The sequence below is a fragment of the Microtus ochrogaster genome, linkage group LG7_11 (assembly GCF_000317375.1).
Source record: "Microtus ochrogaster isolate Prairie Vole_2 linkage group LG7_11, MicOch1.0, whole genome shotgun sequence".
Classification (NCBI taxonomy): domain Eukaryota; kingdom Metazoa; phylum Chordata; class Mammalia; order Rodentia; family Cricetidae; genus Microtus; species Microtus ochrogaster.
In genome coordinates, this window is record NC_022032.1 from 387132 (window position 1) to 405858 (window position 18727).

At 43.5% G+C, this 18727-nt stretch overlaps 1 protein-coding gene across 3 annotated transcripts in view; it reads left to right on the plus strand.

Annotated features, from left to right (window-relative positions):
- Positions 1-1512: 1512 nt before the first annotated feature.
- Thsd1 (thrombospondin type 1 domain containing 1) overlaps positions 1513-18727 on the plus strand; it is a 26309-nt gene continuing 9094 nt past the window's right edge. For 2 of the 3 annotated variants that reach the window (XM_005362411.2, XM_005362412.2), the window contains exons 1-3: positions 1513-1610; positions 8764-8905; positions 12399-13355. In XM_005362411.2, the coding sequence (XP_005362468.1) occupies positions 8848-8905; positions 12399-13355 (1015 nt within the window). In that variant the 5' untranslated portion in view covers positions 1513-1610; positions 8764-8847. Of the gene's footprint in view, positions 1875-8763; positions 8906-12398; positions 13356-18727 lie in introns of all 3 variants that reach the window. The other variant, XM_026786872.1, reaches the window with a different exon arrangement.

Genomic DNA, 18727 nt, shown 5'->3' on the forward strand with positions numbered 1-18727 from the left:
GGACAATCAGTTTGTCATGAACTATAATTAATATAAAAATGGCAAAACATTTCAATAAAGCTGCTATTTTAAAATGTATGGAAGATCTAAGTCACACCCAAAGGGTGATTATTTTTTCTTTTTTTGCGAGAGTGTATTTGGAAAGGTTAATACATAACAAGGTGCCTTTTTGCTTCTCTCAAGCCCCACAAAACTTTCATGTACCTTTTATAGCAGAGAAAAGGTGGGATCAGCAGGCTTGGCAGGAAGACTATCTGCCTAGCTATCACAGGCCCTCCGTGGACCTTTGCTGTTGCTTTTCTAAACCAAGAGTACCAGAGACCATATGGCACGCGTTTGAAAGGAATCCTAACTTGAGTGGAGGAATGGGTATTGAAGGAGAGAATTTTGACAGCAGTGAAAACAGAAGACAGCCCTGAAGCTTCCTTGCACACTTGGCTAATTAGTTTTTAGAAGAACTTGAACTCTGATTACTTTTAAGTGTGCTGTCTTTTAAGATCAACATTCGGCAAATGACATATTTTAAAACGTTCAGAAATGTAGGTAAGATTAATAAACAAATACCTGCTTCCCCTCATCTGGTCACACTTGCTGAGCAAGATCTCCACCACTGCTCCGTGTTGCCATTCCCACCAGCCACTCTCAGAGATACAGGGTCTCATTTACGTAGCCCAGGCTGACCAGGTACTTTAAATCCTCCTGCCTCAGTTTCCCCGGTTGCTGGGATTAGTCATCCAGTTGCAGGGGTTTGACAGCTGCACAGTAAGTTGATACAGTTCTGTCCTAATATGCTGTGCTCCTCCGAGATTTCCCGATACTGCTTGCTGGGTGCTGGCCCTCTGGAGGCTCTGATCTTATTTGTATTACCATGAATTCTGTCTGGGAAGTGGTTCATTTTATGTAAAAGAAAACTCACTGCCTGTCACTGAATGACAAGCACAGCTGTTAACCCATGTGAAACTTATCCAATTCTTTTAGAAAGATAACATTTTCAGAATAGACTTTTTAAAATGTTTGTTTTTAGTTTAATTAATACCAAGCTTGGCCCCAGAGGAAGAAAAGAGGGAATGCACTTTACCTGAAGTGTATTATTATTATTTTTTTTTTGAAACTCCGGTGATATTTGGGGAAGCAAATTTACAGATCACCCATGTTCAGAGAGAGACAGAGACAGAGACAGAGGTAGAGGAGAGAGGAGAGAAGAAAATGAGATTATATATATATGCTGCTGGCTTGCCCTTAAAGCAGGCAGTGAGAGGCGGGCTATGGGTGTTAAGTCTGTGCTGGGTGACCGCGCACGGGTGGCGACCACACCTCCTCACAGGGCCTCTGGACCCAGGGTTTTCTGCAAGTTTCCTGCCTGGTGGCTGGAGGGCAAGCTAGGGACAGGCAGGAAAGGAAGATGCTCTGCCCAGAAGTGGGGGTAGGGCGGACCTCTTGCGCTTGACCCCCCGCCCTCCGAGAGCCCGCCTCGGGGCGTGGTCCTATGCGGACCGGGAGGGCGCAGGACGCGGGCGATCAGCAGCGGGACGCGGGATGCTCCGCCAGCCTCGCCGTGCCCGCTGAGGCTCCCCACTCGTCTCCCCCGTGCCAGCCAGACCCGACCAGAGGTAAGGACCCCGAAGCACAGGTGGCCCACGACCCAGGCGGGCACCTGGAGCGGGCGTGGCCGAGTGACGAGACTCACATAGGCTCAGAAGTGGAGTTCAGGTTTGGGACTTTTGGAAACTCGGCATTGAGACATAAGTTTGTAGCTTCCCGAAAAGAAATCTTTCTGACGATCAGCAACGGCCGTCAATAACAAGCTTTATGCTGACTGACCACCACCACTGGACCGGGTTTCCACGCGTGAACTTGACCGGCGCCTTAGGAAAGTAAGTAGATGGGAAAGCTCAGCTTCGCGTGGAAGCAGCACCCGCCGTCGGGATAGAGAAAGCTCGTTCACATGTGCAGCCTTGGTATTTCCTCCTATCAAACCTTATTCCTAGAAATACACAGAAGCCTTGCTTGTAAAATCACTTTGCTTCTCCTTTTATTCTTTGATAATGTCCCGTGAACGTTAGAGTAATTAATTTTCCTTTGTTGGAGGCTACGAAGCGTTGGCTTAGCTGGTTTCTGGAAAAACTTGGTTTTAAGGGGAAGGGAAGCTCTTAGTCGCTGAGACTATCCACACCTAGTTCTTTTCCACCTTCTCAGCTAGTGCTTACGATTTATCTGTAACCTTTTGTGTGTTCCCTCTTAGCCCCGAAGGGTCAAATCCAGGGCCTCACACATACTAGACAAGCACGCTCCACCTAACTGAGCTAAAAACCCAGGCTATGTACAAGTCTTTCAAACGTCTTGAAGATGTACCCAACTTTTTATTTTCTAAAAATGATTCTCACACCGAGTATTCTAGAATTGGGGACATGGTGAAAGTAAATAATCAGGTAACTGCCCCCCCCCGCAAAATTAGAGGCATATTATGATTATAATCATAATGCATCGTATGATGTACAGGTAGACTGGGTTCTTCTATAATTCCACCTCTGTTCATCTCTAAATACAGATCATTACACAAGTCTGTGTTTAACCGATCATCTTCATAAGCCAGAAAATATGATCACAGGATCAGTTGCGAGTAGAGTTTGAAAAGGGATATTATCTTGGAGAAGCAAGCCATCCCAGAAAGCTGACCTCATCTTTCCAGAGGTTGCTGCTGGGTGGGGTCTTATTATGTTGCCCAGGCTGGTCTCAGACTCTTAGGCTCAAGCCATCCTCCTGCCTCAGATTTTGAGGTAAGTATAGATGCTAGAGGCTTTCGCTGTGCTTTCTATAGTCTTCAGCCATGTTCCCCCACCCAAATCCAAGGAAATGGTTAGATCAGATCTGTAGCTAGTCCCACTAAGGTCTGTTGAGGAGGGAAGGGAACCCAGTTATCTGCATAATTAAACCACGAACCCCTGCTTCCCTTTCAGGAAGTGCAGCGTTTCCTTTGTTCAGCCAGCTCTTACTGAACAAAAGCTAATAGAGACACACCAGTTTCCTTCCCACTGAACGGTGGCCTATTTCAGCCGGCCTGCTTAATTCTGTTTTATCTCTGCCCTTACCAGAAGGTGTGCGGCATGTGTTGGAAATCTATACATGACGTGAGAGGGACATACCTCAGTGGCAGAATGCTTTCTTAGCATGGATGAGGCCTCGGCTTCAGTCTGTAGTGCCACAAGAAAAAAATGATCTGTGAAGAATAAGGGACTCTAAGCAGTAAGAAAACACATAGTTGGTTATGTTTAATACAACAGTTTGCTAGATTCTTGTGTGAAAAAAAACTCACCTTTAAGCAGCCCAAAGTCTAGTATTTCTCTCAAAGTTAAGTATTGCTTCCTATAATTTGGTGTGCACCACGGTCCAGCAAGGTCTCCCCTGCCCGCCTAGGTGGTCTGTGAAGAGTGCTGTATGACTCACCCATCTCCCGGTGCGTATCAGGAACAAGTGTAGAAAGACTGACAGGCGATAGTAGTTTTAATTTGTCTGTTTTCTCCTTCGACTACCCAAACAAGAAAAGCAGGGCCATACAGAGTTCACATTAGATTCTAATATACTGAATATATATTGTTTTTTCTCAATGTTTTTAAAATAAAAAAAATTTCCTTTAAGGAAAAAGGAATTTTTTCATACAATGTATTCTGATTACAGTTTCCCCTCTCCCTCCTCCCAGTTCCTCTCCGCCTTTCCTCCCATCCAGATCCACACCCTTTCTGTCTCTCATTTAAAAAAAACCAGCAGGCAACTGAGGAATAATAATAAAGTAAAATACAGTAAGATAAATAAAAAACAGACATCAGAGTAGAGTATGACCAAATAACCAGGTGTAGAAAGAGCCAGAGAAAAAGCACAGGAAACACATCTAGTCTCAGACACACGAAAGTTGGCACACACAGGAATCCCATCAAAACCCAAAACCAGAAGCCATAATATGTGTGCAAAGGACCTGTAAGGTTAAAAAAAAAACGTGCCTTGACAACATTATGAAACAATGAACCTTCAAAGATGCCCTTGAGTTCGTTGTGTGTTGGGCATCTACTGCTGGGCATGGGGCCCTGCCCTTAGGAGTGGTTTGTATCCCCAGTGAGATGCCCTTGGAGAAAATTAAGTTTTCATTTGCAAGTGGCTATCAAATTGGATATGATTTCTGGGTTAGGGGTGATGGCATGTATCTGTTTCTCTCAGCTCCAGGACCCCATTTGATGCAGACCTGTGCAGGACCTGTGCATGCTACTCCAGTCTGTGTTCATATGGGTACCAGCCTGTTGTATCTAGAAGGCCTTGATTCCTGGATGTCCCCCTTCTGGCTTTTAGAGTCTTTCTTCTCCCCTTCCTCAGTTCTCTGAACCCTGAGGGGAGGGATTTGGTGGAAACATTCCATTTAGGGCCAGGTGTTCCAAGGTCTCTCCCTCGGTGCATAAAAGATAATTTTCTCATACAATATATTTTAATCATATTCCTTCTCCTCCCTCAGCTTCTCTCGGAGCCCCCCGACTTTCCTCCCCAAACAACTTCATGGTCTCTAGAACAAACAAGTCAAAACTCCAAAAAACAAAAATCAAAATAAACAAGCAAATAATCATTGACAAGAAAAAAAATAAAACAAAAGCCCACAAAAGCCATGGAGTTCATTTTGTGCTACTCCCGAGCATGGGGCCAGCCCTAGAGTGTGGTTGATACACCCAGAGACACTCCGTTGGAGGAAATGATCTCCCTGCTCCCTGCAGGTATTGTTAGGGGTGGGACTTTGAGCCCACTTCTGTCTGGTTTGAACTTGTGCAGACCTTCAGATGATTTCACGGTCTCTCTGAGTTCATGTGTACGTCAGCCCTGCTGTGTTTGCAAGACTATGTTTCCTTGGAGTCATCCATCACCTCAGGCTCTTACAATCTTCCCGCCTCCTCTTCCCCACAGATGCCTGAGCCTTTAGGGGAGGGGTTTGACGAGCACATCCCACTTAGGGCTGAGTCCTCTGAAGTCTCTCACTCTTTGTTCAGTTGTGAGTCTCTGTGTTAATTCTCTGATGAGGGACAAACAAGGCACTATGGGATCTGTGGGAGTCATGTTATTTCAGTAGGGTCATTTTATTGCTATGTTCCTCAGCAGAGTAACAGGCCCTTCTGTAGGTTTCATGACCTATCTAGTCTCAGGTTCTTGGCCACTTTAGCCGTGTTGCATATGGGTTCCATGCCATAGAGGAGCCTTAAGTCCAGTTAGAAAGAGGTTTGTTACTCCCATGTTTATGCCAGTATTGCACCAGTGTTTCTTGCAGGCAGGTCACAGTTGTAAGTTGAAGGATTTATAGCTGGGAGATATTGATGATTGATGAGTCTCCTCTAGGGGTGTTCATAGTACCTTCCAGCACCATAAACTCTAGACAGTAGAGGTGAAACTTTTAGTTAAGTACCAGCTTGAGTCCTAGATGTTTAACAACATATGTAAGTTGTGTCTTCCGGCAATAGGGCCTTACCTTCAGGTTGTGGAAAGCAACTAACAGCCTTGATAATACCCTGTGATGTTTGCGAGACTCCATGGGACTCCTTTGGCCAACAACTCAGTAAAATGCAACACATTCTTGACATTGGGGATTTTACTTAGTGGCATAAGGTATCTAGGTGGGCATTGTACCCCCCCCCCCAGTAGATGGTGACTCCTTTTAAATTCCTTCCATATATAAGTGTGTGTGTGTGCGTGTGTGAAAAAAATATATATGTGAAAAAATATATATTTAAATTCCTTCCACATATATATCGAAGCATCTACAGTAGTAGGTTTCATATGATTTTTCAAAAGGCCCTCCCTTGTATCAGGTTGACATAAAACTAGCCAGCACAAGTCCTTTGGGTATATGCCCAGGAGCAGTATAGCTAGATCTTGTGTTGATAGCTTTTCAGCTTTTCAAGGAACCTCCACACTGATTTCCACAGTGATGTCCAGTTTGCACTCTCACCAGCAGCGACTGGACACTCCCCTTTCCCTGCATCCTGGCCAGCATGTGCTGTCATTTATTTGTTTTATTAATCTTGGCCAGTCTCACGGAGATAAGATGAAATCTCAAAGTAGTTTTAATTTGCATTTTTTGATGGTTAAGGATAAAAGCATTTTCAAGCCACTTGTGTTTCATCTTTAGAGAACTTTCTGTTTCTGTACCCATTTTTTTAATGGGTTGTTTCCTTGCTGTTCAGTTTTTTTGAGTTCTTTGAATAGTCTAGATATGAACCATCTGTAATTGGTAAGGGTTTTCTGTAGTCCACTGCTTAGCTCCAATGATGGTGCCCTTTGCTGTTCAGAGTTTTAGTCAATTATTGTTGGTCTTCTGACTTTTGACAAAGAAACCAAAAATACACACTGGAAAAAAGACAGCATCTTTGACAAACGGTGCTGGACGAGCTGGATGGTTGCTTATTAAAGAATGCAAATAGAGCCAGGCAGTGGTGGCGCACACCTTTAATCCCAGCACTCGGGAGGCAGAGGCAGGCGGATCTCTGGGAGTTCGAGGCCAGCCTGGTCTACAAGAGCTAGTTCCAGGACAGGCTCCAAAACCACAGAGAAACCCTGTCTCGAAAAACCAAAAAAAAAAAAAAAAGAATGCAAATAGATCCATATCTATCACTCTACTCACAACTCAGCTTCAAATGGATCAAAGACCTCAACAAAAGGCCCACGAACCAGAAGAAAAGGTGGGGAATGGGCTGGAACTCACTGGTGCAGAACAGGATTATCTGAAGAGGACACTGATAGCACAGGCATGAAGACCAGAAATTAGTAAATGGGACCTCAGAAGCTGAAAGGCTTCAGTATGGCAAAGGACACCATCAATCGGACAAAGCAGCAGCCTGCAGAATGAGGAAAGATCCTTACCAATTACACATTTCTACAAGGTTAATATCTAACATATATAAAGAACTTAAAAGAAACAACACTGAACAAGAAAACAACCATGTGAAAAATGAGGTACGGAACCAACCACAGCTTTCTCTAAAGATGAAACACAATGGCCAAGAAATACTTTAAAAACTGTTCCACATCCTTAGTCATCAGGAACTCGCTCTGTAGATTGGCCTCAAACTCACAAAGATCCATCTGCCTCTGCCTCCCAAGTGCTGGGATTAAAGCCACACACCACCACCACCTGGCTAATTACTGCTTTTATGTGTCTAGGTATTATGGATCTGTTTAAATTTTTTATGTCATCTTGATGTAACTTTGATAGGTTGTATACCTCAAGAAATCTGTTTATTTTAGGTTTTTAAATTTGGTAGAATACAAAATTTTTAAATATGTCACTATGATTCTGAATTTTTTAGTTTCTGCTTTAATGCCTTCCTTTTCATTTCTAATTTTATTGATTTAGCTCTTCTTTTTCCATCTTTTGGTTAATTTGGATAAAAGATTGTCAGTCTTGTTGATTTTCTCAAATGACTTCATTGCGTTCATTTAGTCAGATCTTCTTCATGACACTTGAACATACCCATAGTTACTATTCTGTGGTATTTCTTCCTCATCTAAATTTCTTTTCTCAGGGCCAATTACAGTTGGGTTTCTGGCTTATGGAGTTGCCAAATTGTCTTGGATGTTTATGTTTGGTTTTGTGCTTCAATCCAAGAATCCGGAATGATGACAGTTGAAGTGTTTCTTGTTGTAGATAGCTAATCTCACTTTTTTTTTTTTTGGCTGCATATTCTAGTCTTGATTACTATTGCACAATTTTGGTCCCCACCTAGCGTGACAATTGTGGGGTTCTTGGTAGAGAGTAGTTCTGCAGGTTCTGAAGAAAGAATGGATGGAAGGGTAGCAGTAGCAGGGAAGAGCTAGGGGGACCTGGAGTGTACAGCAGGAGGCTGGGTCCCAAGGGGATGGAGTGGGCTGGGAGGTGGGGCCCAGGCTGGCAGGTGGCGGTCTAAGAGTCATCTGGAGAGACCAGAATGGATGGAGAAGCAGACCAGGCAGCCGACTCAAGTGCCAGACAAGGGTACTGAGTATCTCTTTAAAAGGATTCATCATTTGGACACAGTTCCTAGGACTCAAGAAACGAAGCAAACAGATAAATACTCCAGTCTTCAAGCAAGTGTTAATCCGTTTGTAGGAGCCATGTAAGGAGGACTTAGGTATCCATAGTAGAGCGTTCAGTGTAGACTTGGAGGCTCTTACTAAACTGATCAGGGTGAGATGCCGACTTCCAGGCAGTGTGAAAGTATGCTACCCAGATTAGCTGTTAGCTTCCCTAACATTAAGCAAGTAACTCGCTGCACTTCAGGACGTGCTGCAAAGGTACAAGATCGAGGTGTTTTCTAGGGTAATCTTGGCATGGGGCATGCCTGACTGCGTGTTCTCGGCGAGGTAATTATAGGCCTTTGCAGCAGGGGAAACTCGTGTCTTCTCTATCTTTTTAAAATTCCTAGAAAGTTTGGCTTCTTAGAATGGCAAATAAAAGCATAGTAATACAAAAAATAAAATAAAAAAGAATGGCATTGCCATTTAAAATTTTTTATTCTTACTTTTTATTATTTTATTATATTTATAATTATTTACTTTTAAGGATGTTTTTTGTGTGTATCTACTTGGGTGTACGCCACATGTGTGCAGGTTTCCTGAGAGGCCAGAGGAGCTGAAATTAGCCAGGTGTCATGAGCTGTCTGTCCCCGACTTCATGGTTTTATGAACAAATGCCATTTGTGGTTTTTCTGGTTTTGTGAATTATATTAAATGGAGTCACCGATTTTGAGTTTCTAATTTCAGGTGCTTTTGGGGGAAAAAAAATTCACAATTTTGCTGTGAGAAAGGACATGAGGAGACTAAAGGCCTGGGATTTTGCCGATCAGAATGAAACCAATGTTGAAAGAGTTTTCAAATCTCTTGCTGGTGGTGCTCTGTGACTATGGTGAGTACCGTGAGAATCCACCAAGCCCTTGCCATCGCCGGGAAACCAATGCACTGATGTTGGCAACCCTGCTCGGGAGAGGTCAAGTCTTGAAGCCATGGCGTTGTCACCCTGGCCTCTCAAGAAATACTCTACTTCGGGGGTTTGCCTGATTGATTCAAATTTCAATTTCAATGTATTTGTAACTCAAAAAAAAGAAAGACAATGAAACAAATCCTCACTACTACTAAAGAAATGAAAACAAGCATGTTACACGTAGCTCTCCTCCTTTGCTCTTCCCCGAGAGATGGGACAACCACACAGCCATGCCTGCCCCGTAAGATGCTTCCGTATCCCTGGGTGAAAAGTGTACGCCACCATGCCTGGCAAAAAAAGATATCTTCATACTTCTTTTTTCCCCCTTCATATCTGCTGGATATAGATGAGATCTATTACTATGGGCTATGCACATGTGTATGTAAACATGCTTACATGAATATTCTAGTTACTTTAAATTCCGTAACAAATGGGGGAAGGGAAAAGGAAAGAACAGAAGAATCAAACAAAACAAAACAAAACAAAAAAACACTAGCATACTACTAGGATGCAGTAAGACCAGATTGTAGTCTTTAAAATGAGAGTTTCTTCTCAACCACACGAATAGGAATTCTGGGGTACAGTAGTGAGTTCCTCCTTTGTTTAGTACATGCCTTCTGTTTCCTACTTCCCCTGGGACCCATTCATTGCTTCTCTGTTCTCCTGTTCCAGCTGCGCATGTATACTGTTTTCATTGATGGCTCCCACTGAATCAGAATCTGGTCAGCCTCATTGGCAATCTTTGTCTTTTATAATAGGCTCTGGATCGTTGGGCATGATGCATGCTTGTAATCCTAGTATTTGGGAGGTAGACGGCAGGAGGATGCTACATCCTAGCTCAAGGCAAAACAAAACAATCCCAGTCTTGTTAGTTGTTGTTGGTTGTGTCAGTGTGACACAGCTAGAGTCATTTGGGAAGAGAGGTTCTCAAGAGAGAAAATGCCTCCATAAAGCTGGCCTACCGGTAAGTCTACAGATCATTTTCTTGACTAATGAATGATGTGGGAGGGCCCAGACCACTGTGGGTGGTACCAACCCTAGGCCCATGGGCCTGGCTTCTATAAGAAATCAGACTGAGCAAGCCTTGAGGAGCAAGCCAGTAAGCAGCACTCCCCCATGGCCTCTGCACCAGCTCCTGCCTCCAGGTTCCTGTGTTGAGTTCCTGCCCTGCCTTCTCTCAGTGATAGAGTGTAGCTTGCCTAGTTATTTCAGAAAGGTTCATGCTATTACGAGTGACCAATGAAGAGTAGATAAATAGCATCTCTCGTCCACCTGAAAATTCCCTCCTCACCCAAGTGGAGAACACTAGTTCTACTGGTAAAAATTCTTAAGTACCTATCTTGAATATTGGACAATCATAACTTTGAAGAAAAGCTAAGTATCTTACACTTTATTTTTTTAAATATTTATTTATTTATTATGTATATTACAATATTCTGTTTGCGTGTATGCCCACACGCCAGAAGAGGGCATCAGACCTCATTAAAGATGGTTGTGAGTCACCATGTGGTTGCTGGGAATTGAACTCAGGACCTTTGGAAGAGAGGCAATGCTCTTAACCACTGAGCCATCTCTCCAGCCCAGTATCTTACACTTTAAATAATCTATAGCAACTAGTATCATGCCATTTAAATCAAACTTTCATTACTATTGTATATTTATTTTCCCCAAATACTTAAACACCAGAGTCAGTTACTCAGTTGCAAACTGAAATAAACTGATTGCTCCCCAAGTTACTTTTAGTCGTGGTGTTTTATGACAGCAACAGAGATCCTAACTAAGACATTAATGAAGTGGTATGCGCCTCTTTGTCCTTAAGATGCACTAGAGAACAGATCTGACCCTTTCAAATTTAAATTAAGATGACCTTAGTGGGGCTGGAGAAATCGTTCAACAGTTAGGAGCAGGCAAGAAGACTGAGCACGATTTCCAGCATCTGTGTTAGTGGTTCGAAACCACCTGAAACTCCAAGGGATCCATTGTATAGCTGACCTCTATAGGCAGCTGCTCTCTCTCTCTCCACACACACACACACACTTAAACTTTTTCAAAAGCATTTTTAAAATTACTTTTGTCTCAGTCTTAATTCCTCCCTTAATTCCTTGACCTATGATAAGTGTCAGAGTCTCTTTGCCACTAGTGTATACCTTCCTCAGCTCACGTTGTCCAGATGCAAGGGAATATTCATCAACTTCCGTTTTCCCTAAATGGAAAAGCAGAATAAAGCAAATTTTATCCCGTTATGATTTTTCAGTAAGTATGATCAAGTATTCCAATCTATGCAAGTGCTATTTTATTTTCTTTTACTCTCAGGTAGGAAATAGATGAAGTGCTGACTGATCTATGTGTTGATCTAGTCATGTGCTAATTCTAATAGTCACCGATTAAATTAAGATAAGGGGAGTTTAAAGATAATTATAAGCAAAAATGTGAGCCCCTTTAGACGTGTACATGATGTGTACATGATGTGTGGATGGGATATATACAGTAAGAATAATACACTTTTAAATTATGTAGCAGTTTTCAAACCAAAAGGGGGTCCTCGCAGTTCTTTCTTTATAGTATAATGTCTTACCCAGCCATGGGCCAGCTGATTGTTGCGTTGCCAAATTCTGCCTGCTTTGATATTTATTTGGGTCCAGTTCAGAAAAGAAACAAAGATTCTTATGTGTCTGGATTCTTTGTACCCTTCCAGCTGCTCTGCTGGTCCCTTTCAAAGATGTGGTTGGTCATAACTGAATGGTGCTTGGGAAATTAGCAGCCATCTGCCCTGTCGATGCAGCGCAGCAGCCATCTGCCCTGTCGATGCAGCGCAGTTGCTGTCATGGCCTTAAAGTTGCCAAGGACCTGCCCAGTTATTTCAGAAATGCTCAAACGATTATGGGTGAGCAGCAAAGTATAAATAAATGACATCTCTCATCCAGCTAAAACCCTCCTCCTCACCCCAGTAGAGAACACTGGTTCTTTTTTTCTGCTAAAAATTCCTAAATGCTTATCTTGAATAGTAACTTTGAAGAGAAGTGAGTATCTTACATTTTAAATAATCTACAGGAATCACTATTGTGCCATTTAAACCCAACTTTCTCTGAACACCTGAAAATGATTAAAGTAAGAAACGTGAGGGGCTGAGTTGAGAGCCTGGGACCTGTCAATTATTCTTCTACCTTCACAGTTATTCACTGCAGTTAGATGTTACATGTTGTGAATTCAGAGTGGTTATCACTGTCCACCATTGTCAACGTCAGGGCGATGAAAGAACACATAGCTCTTAGAAAGGAAAAAGCCGGTGCTTTGCCTCTTAGTTCCTGTGGGTCGTTCTGTAATGTCCTTGGCTTGCTTCCGCTTTCTCTTCATTGCGTCGCTGGTAGTTCAACTCAAGCGCACCCTTTAAAATACAGTTCTGACCATTGCCTTGCAGTCCTCGGAGAAGCCGAGTACCTCCTCTTGCGAGAGCCGGTCCACGTGGCCCTGAGCGACAGAACGGTATCTGTGGATTTCCACTCCCTCAGTGACGCTAATGGGACACTGAGGAACGTGTCTGTCATGCTGTGGGAGGCAAACACCAATCAGACTCTCACCACGAAGTACATCCTGACCAACCAGTCCCAGGGGACTCTCCAGTTCGAGTGCTTCTTCTTTCAGGGGGCCGGCGACTACTGGTTTGTAATGACTCCGGAAGCGACGGACAATGGCACGCAAGCTCCCGGCTGGGAGAAAAGTGTCTTTCTGAAGGTGGACTGGCCCATCTTCCACATTGATTTGAATCGGACAGCCATGGCTGCAGAAGGCACCTTCCAGGTGGGCCTTTTTACCACTCAACCGCTCTGCCTGTTTCCAGGGGACAAACCGGACATGCTGGTGGATGTGGTTTTCACCGACAGTCTTCCTGAGGCAAGAACAACGGGGCAGCCGCTGGAGATCAGAGTCACCAAAAGGACAGGACTCGCTCAAGTTCAATGGGTTGAGTTTGGCTGTGCACCCGTAGGGGTGGAAGCCTACGTCACTGTGACGCTGAAGCTTTGGGGTCAAGACTCAGTCATCACGTCTGTAGGACCTATTGACCTGGCCCAAAAATTCGGATACGCATTGGCAATGGCACCAGAAGTCACGTGTGAGTCTGTGGTGCAGGTGACGGTCCGGCCTCCTCCTTGTGTCTTTGTCCAAGGAGTGCTTGCTGTTTACAAAGAGGCCCCCAGACACCCGGGGGAGAGGACTTCGCAGCTGGCTGAAAACAGCCTGGCCCTGGGAGAGAAGAGCGCAGTGTTTAACTGCACTTTGTTTGATGTGGGGAAGAACAAGTACTGCTTTAATTTTGGAATTTCAAGGAAAAGCCATTTTTCTGCAAAGGAGTGCATGTTAATTCAGAGAAATATAGGTTGGTATTAAGATTTTTCAGCATTTTAAAATTAAATCGGTGCCTTCATGTAATTGAAATTAGCACAGTCTAGGTGATCTGTAGTATTCATGATTCATTCTCCAGACTACACCAATTAGCATTAGTATTTTTCCATGAAAAATTAAGAGCATCTTCATCTTTCAGTTTCTGTGGGAGATTGGTTTTGGGGTCCCCAGACACCAGCATTTTGTAGGATTCATATACAACCTACACTCCACTTCCTGTAAACCCCAAGTCATCTCTAGGCTACGACAGTACGATGTAATCTGTGTCAGTGGCTGTTATTCTGCATCGTCTGCGGGACAACGACAAGAAGAGAGACTGAGCATCTCGGTACAGGTGCAGTGTTTTTCTCTGAATACCTTCTACCCATAGCTAGGTGAGTCTGTGGGTGTGGATTCTGGGGAGACAGAACTTGTTGGGGGCCAAGGGACCATACAGCTGTCCTGGCACTTCAATTCACAGAACCTCTTTAGGTTTCCTCTTTCCCTCAAAAACTATTAAGCATCAGTATCTCTTCAGCTAGAGATGGAGGCCCGGGTGCTCCTCTCCACTCCATGGTGGTCTTGTTCAGGCAGCCACAGATGCTGTGAGTCCCTGGGGTCCTATCCCAAAAACCCAGTTTCACTCCTGTCCTCCCCACCTTCAAGGTCCTACAGTTCTTTTATCCCTTCTCTCAGGATGGCCCTTGACCCTTGGCTGTGATACTGTGGTTTCTTTTATTGAATATAGATTTTTCCATATTATATATACTGATTATGGTTTCCTTTCCCTCTGCTCCTCCAGTTCCTCCCTACCTTTCTTCCCATCCAATCCACATCCTTTCTGCCTCTCATTAGAAAACAAACAGGCATGTAAGGAATAATAATAAATAAAAATGAGATAAGATAAAACAAAAACAAATTGGAATAGGAAAAACCAAACTGAAAAGAAAAAGAGCCAAAGAAAAAGCACAAGAAATACATGTAGACTCAGTCACACACGAGGCAGCACACACAGGAGCCCGTAAAAAACAAAACCAGAAGCAATGACTTAGCATTACGAGGCAGAGACCCTCCAAAGATGCCATTGAGTTCATTTTGTGTTGGCCATCTGCTCCTGGGCATGGGGCCCACACTTAAGAGTGGTCTGTTTCTCCACCCTTGAAGAAAACCATTTTTTTTCTATTGCAAGTGGTTATTAATTGCTCATAGCTTCTGGTTAGGGATGGGGGGGGTGTCCACTTCTCTCAGCTTTAGGACTCTATGTGGTACAGATTCATCCGTGCAGACTAGGGTATGCTGCCTCAGTCTCTGTGAGTTCATATGTAATCAGTCCCACTGTGTTTAGAAGGCCTTGTTTCCCTGGTGTCCTCCATCCCCTCTGGCCCTTAACAATTTTTCCACCTCTTGTTCTTCATGGTTCCCTGAGCCCTGAGGGGAGGAATGTGATGGAGACTTCCAAGTTAGCACTAAGTGTTCCAGTATGTTCTCTTGATGACGGCTGAGCAAGGCACCAATCTATGAATGTGGCAGAATGTCATTAGGAGTCGTTTTATTATGATAACCCTTTAGCAGAGCAGTAGTGTTTGGTTTCCCCTAGGTCCCTGGCCTGTATAGTCTCAGGTTCTTGGTTACCCACACAGGGTATGGGTTTATCTTGTGGAGTGGGCCTTAGATCAATAAGATTTTGATTGGTTACCCCCATAAGCTTTGTGCCACTATTGTACTGGCATACCCTGCAGGCAGGTCATCAAAGAGTTTGTAGCTGTTTCCTGTTTACCTTTCTCCTTTGGTATCCCTGCAGAGTACCTTCCAGCCTGGTGAACACAGGGACCCCTGGGACTTTCTGACCAGTCAGGCTAGCCTAACCGAGAGGCCATAGGACCTGGTGAGAAATCATGTCTCAGATTAAAGACAATGTTTGCGGCTCCTGAGAAATGACCTCCAGGTCCTCACATGGATGCTGGGGAGAGGTCCTCATATTACTATTGTAATGGATTAAGTAAAATGCTGCAGGTTCCCAAGGAGCGCAGCAGGCAGTGGGCCTTGAGACCACGCTGCAGCTCCCAAAGTGCAGGCTGCGGGCCAGGTCTGAGAGCAGCTACTCCCAGGCAGGGATGGCTCAGTTCCCCAAGTGGCTGCAGGGGGCCACGAGCCATGTGGTGGGTCAGAGACCTCAATGGGGCAGCCAGTCCTACGAGGAGAGACAGACAGATGGGTGAGACAGACAGATGGGCACACCAGGAGACCACACCGCAGGTCTCCGAAGGCAGCTTGGTCCCAGGCAGAGAGCCACGCTGTGGGCAAGAGACTGGATAGGCACACCCTGCTGAGTGAGGTTAGAGATTTATTTAGTGGGTTATGGAAGGGAAAGGGAAAGGGGGAGAAGAGCAGAAAGTAAGAGACAGAGACAGAGGGGAGGAAGGGGAGAACTGGGGAGAATGGAGGAGGCAGACTTGTGGGGGGGAGAGGGAAAAGAGAGAAGGAACTCAGGATGGAAACTGAAGACCAGCTTGCCTGGTGGACAGGGAGGGAGTGGGCGTGGCTTGTCTCTTAAAGGGATAGAGCATTACAACTATAGCAGCCCTTACCCTTATCCCTCCCCAACCTCTTCACTGCCACTCTTCTGAGTCACTGACTCAATGAATCTTATTAGTCCTTTTACTAAAAAATGGAATAATGTGTTTATGGCTCTCTCCTCTTCTAAATATGACTAAGGACCCAAGGATCCAGTACATTCTGCATGTTGCGAAAAGGGACTCCTTATGGTCTTTGCGTGGTTGCTGTGCCTCTGGTACTGTTCTAAGTGCTTTTCGTGGCTCTTCACCGTTTTAGGCCTTATAACCCCATAAATTAGGCTCATTGTATTGTAGTTTTATAGGTGAGGAAGTGAAGGCGCAGAAAAGCGAAGTAATTTGCCCAGGATGTTTGAGTGAAGAGTCAGAGTGCAAAGCGGAGTGGGTTATGAACTGGGGCTATCACTTGGGGGTAGGTAGTGCTTGGTCCCAGGACCCCAAAACAAATGAAACCAAAGGTTAAGCCGACTAGCCTGGCGGGTCATTTTATCAATTCCAGTCTAAGGAATAACAAACTTTCAGCTTGGAGCTAGGCAGTAGTGGCCCTGCCTCCTCCAAACATCTTCTCTACTGTGCTCCACCTTCTTCTGACAGTTTTGAACTAGGGTCTCTTAGTAATCCTGAAGCTCAGTTTCAGGTAGACTAGCTGACCAGTGAGCTCCTGGGATTTTTCTGCTTCCACCAATGCCTGTGTTAGAACTACAGGCACAGATAGTCCTGCCTGCTGTTTGCAAGGGTCCTGGGGGTTGGATTCAGGTCCACTTGCTTTTATAGCAAATGTTCTTACCCCGTGAGCCATCTCCTAAGACCCAAACACATTTTTAAACGATTTGTTTTGTTTTGTTTTTACATTAAGATTCATGTTTTTCTGTTTTGTTTTGTTTTGAATCAAAACTGATTTTCTTTTTCTGGTTCACTAAGGGAGTTGTTGGTTTTATTTCACAAATGGTTTTATGTATTTAAAGAAATTATACTTGTATTACAGAAAGTCAAAATCATTTTTAAAGAGAATATAAATGGGTCGTGCTTTTTAACTATCTTGGGCTTTTAATTGGTATGCGTAGAGAAACAAGAGGATTATTGGTTTTTTTTTTTTTGTAATTCTTCATTTCATGGTTTAAAACACAAACACAAGAAAAGGATAAATCAATTGTATTTTGATTTAACTTTCTATTGAGATCTTGTAGTAATAGAATTTCCAGTAGAATTTGAGAAAATGAACTGCTTTAGGTGAACATAGAGGGACTTTCATAGGAGATTCCCAGAGCTTCACAGGCGCAGGGGGACTCAGGGACTGAGCTACTCTGGAGCCTTGCAGACAAAGCCTGCCCATTGTTCTTCCCCAGGACGCACTACAGTGTGATCCAGGAGGCACAGAACCAATATTGTGTTCAGTTGGACCTCTGCATGGAATATCATTACCACATCTCGGTTGATGTTGGTCCATAATGCTCATTTAAAATGCTCATACGCTTGTGAAAACCCGCAGAGGCTTAATTACCTTAACAAACTCTTCTTCCATGACTCACTCCAGAGATTGCAGCACTTGGCTCCCCTGAGAACACCTCTGCCCTACGGTTTTCCTTGTGTTTTTGTAGTGCTCCGTGTACCTGTAGCTGTGTTAGGAGTTTTTGCCCATGAGGGATGAGGAGACATTATTATACAGAGGGTGACATGTGCTGCCGGTTCTGATAGATACGAGTGTTGGATGGATACCTATAAACAGAGAAGGGGTTCTGGATTGATTGTCACTAAGAAACAAGTTATTATGAGTGGCAGTGATTTCATATCTGCTTCAAAGAGGAAGTTTGAATTTGTCAACAGCATTTTTATCTGGAGGGTGCAGCTCAGTGGTAGAGCAGTTGTCTAGTGTGCCAGAGTCTCTGGGTTCTATCGCAGTACTGGAAGAGTGGAAGAAAGCTGTTTGGGGACAGTTTTGTGTGTATTGTGAGGTTCCGTGCATAGGTGGATCGCCCCTAGGACTGTTAAGAGCAACTGACTCATTTGTCCCACGGTGTTCCTCTGTAGCCAGGTAACGTCCCAGTTCTGACTGCAGCTAGTTTTGCCTTTTGTTAATATAGGCATTCCATGTCCTTTCAATATTCACAAAGTATATTTTCTTCTGTCCTTTTACTTTTGACCCATACATGTTTTATGTGTATATTATACATATCTATGTGTATATATATATATATATATATAAAGTTCTTGACTTCAAACAGCACACACACATATATGCGCACATATTTATATACATACATACATACACACTTGGGTCATGTCAGATTTTTAATCCAATCTAACAATCTTTGTTTTTTAATTGGTATGTTTATACAATTTATGTTTAGTTTTGTTATTACACATTTGATTAAAGTCTGTTTTTCTGGGGTTATAAATCTTCCATTAGATCTTTGTTTTGTTTTTCTCCTTTTTTGCAGATTAATTGAAGATTTTTATGATTTACTTTAAGAATCCTATGAGTCTATGATTTATACCTTAAAATATTTTAGTGATTGTTCTAGAAATTTTTCTCTATGTTTTTTTAAAAAATATATCTCTGTATTTTATATTTTCTCTCATATAAAATATATAAAATATAACAGACATGTAAATATATCTTTACCTCTAGTCTACTTTGAGAAACAGTTTTTTTCTTAATAATGTTATTTTAAGGGCTGGAGAGATGGCTCAGAGGTTAAGAACACTAGCTGCTCTTCCAGAGGTCCTGAGTTCAATTCCCAGCAACCACATGGTGGCTCACAACCATCTGTAATGAGATCTGGCACTGTATCCT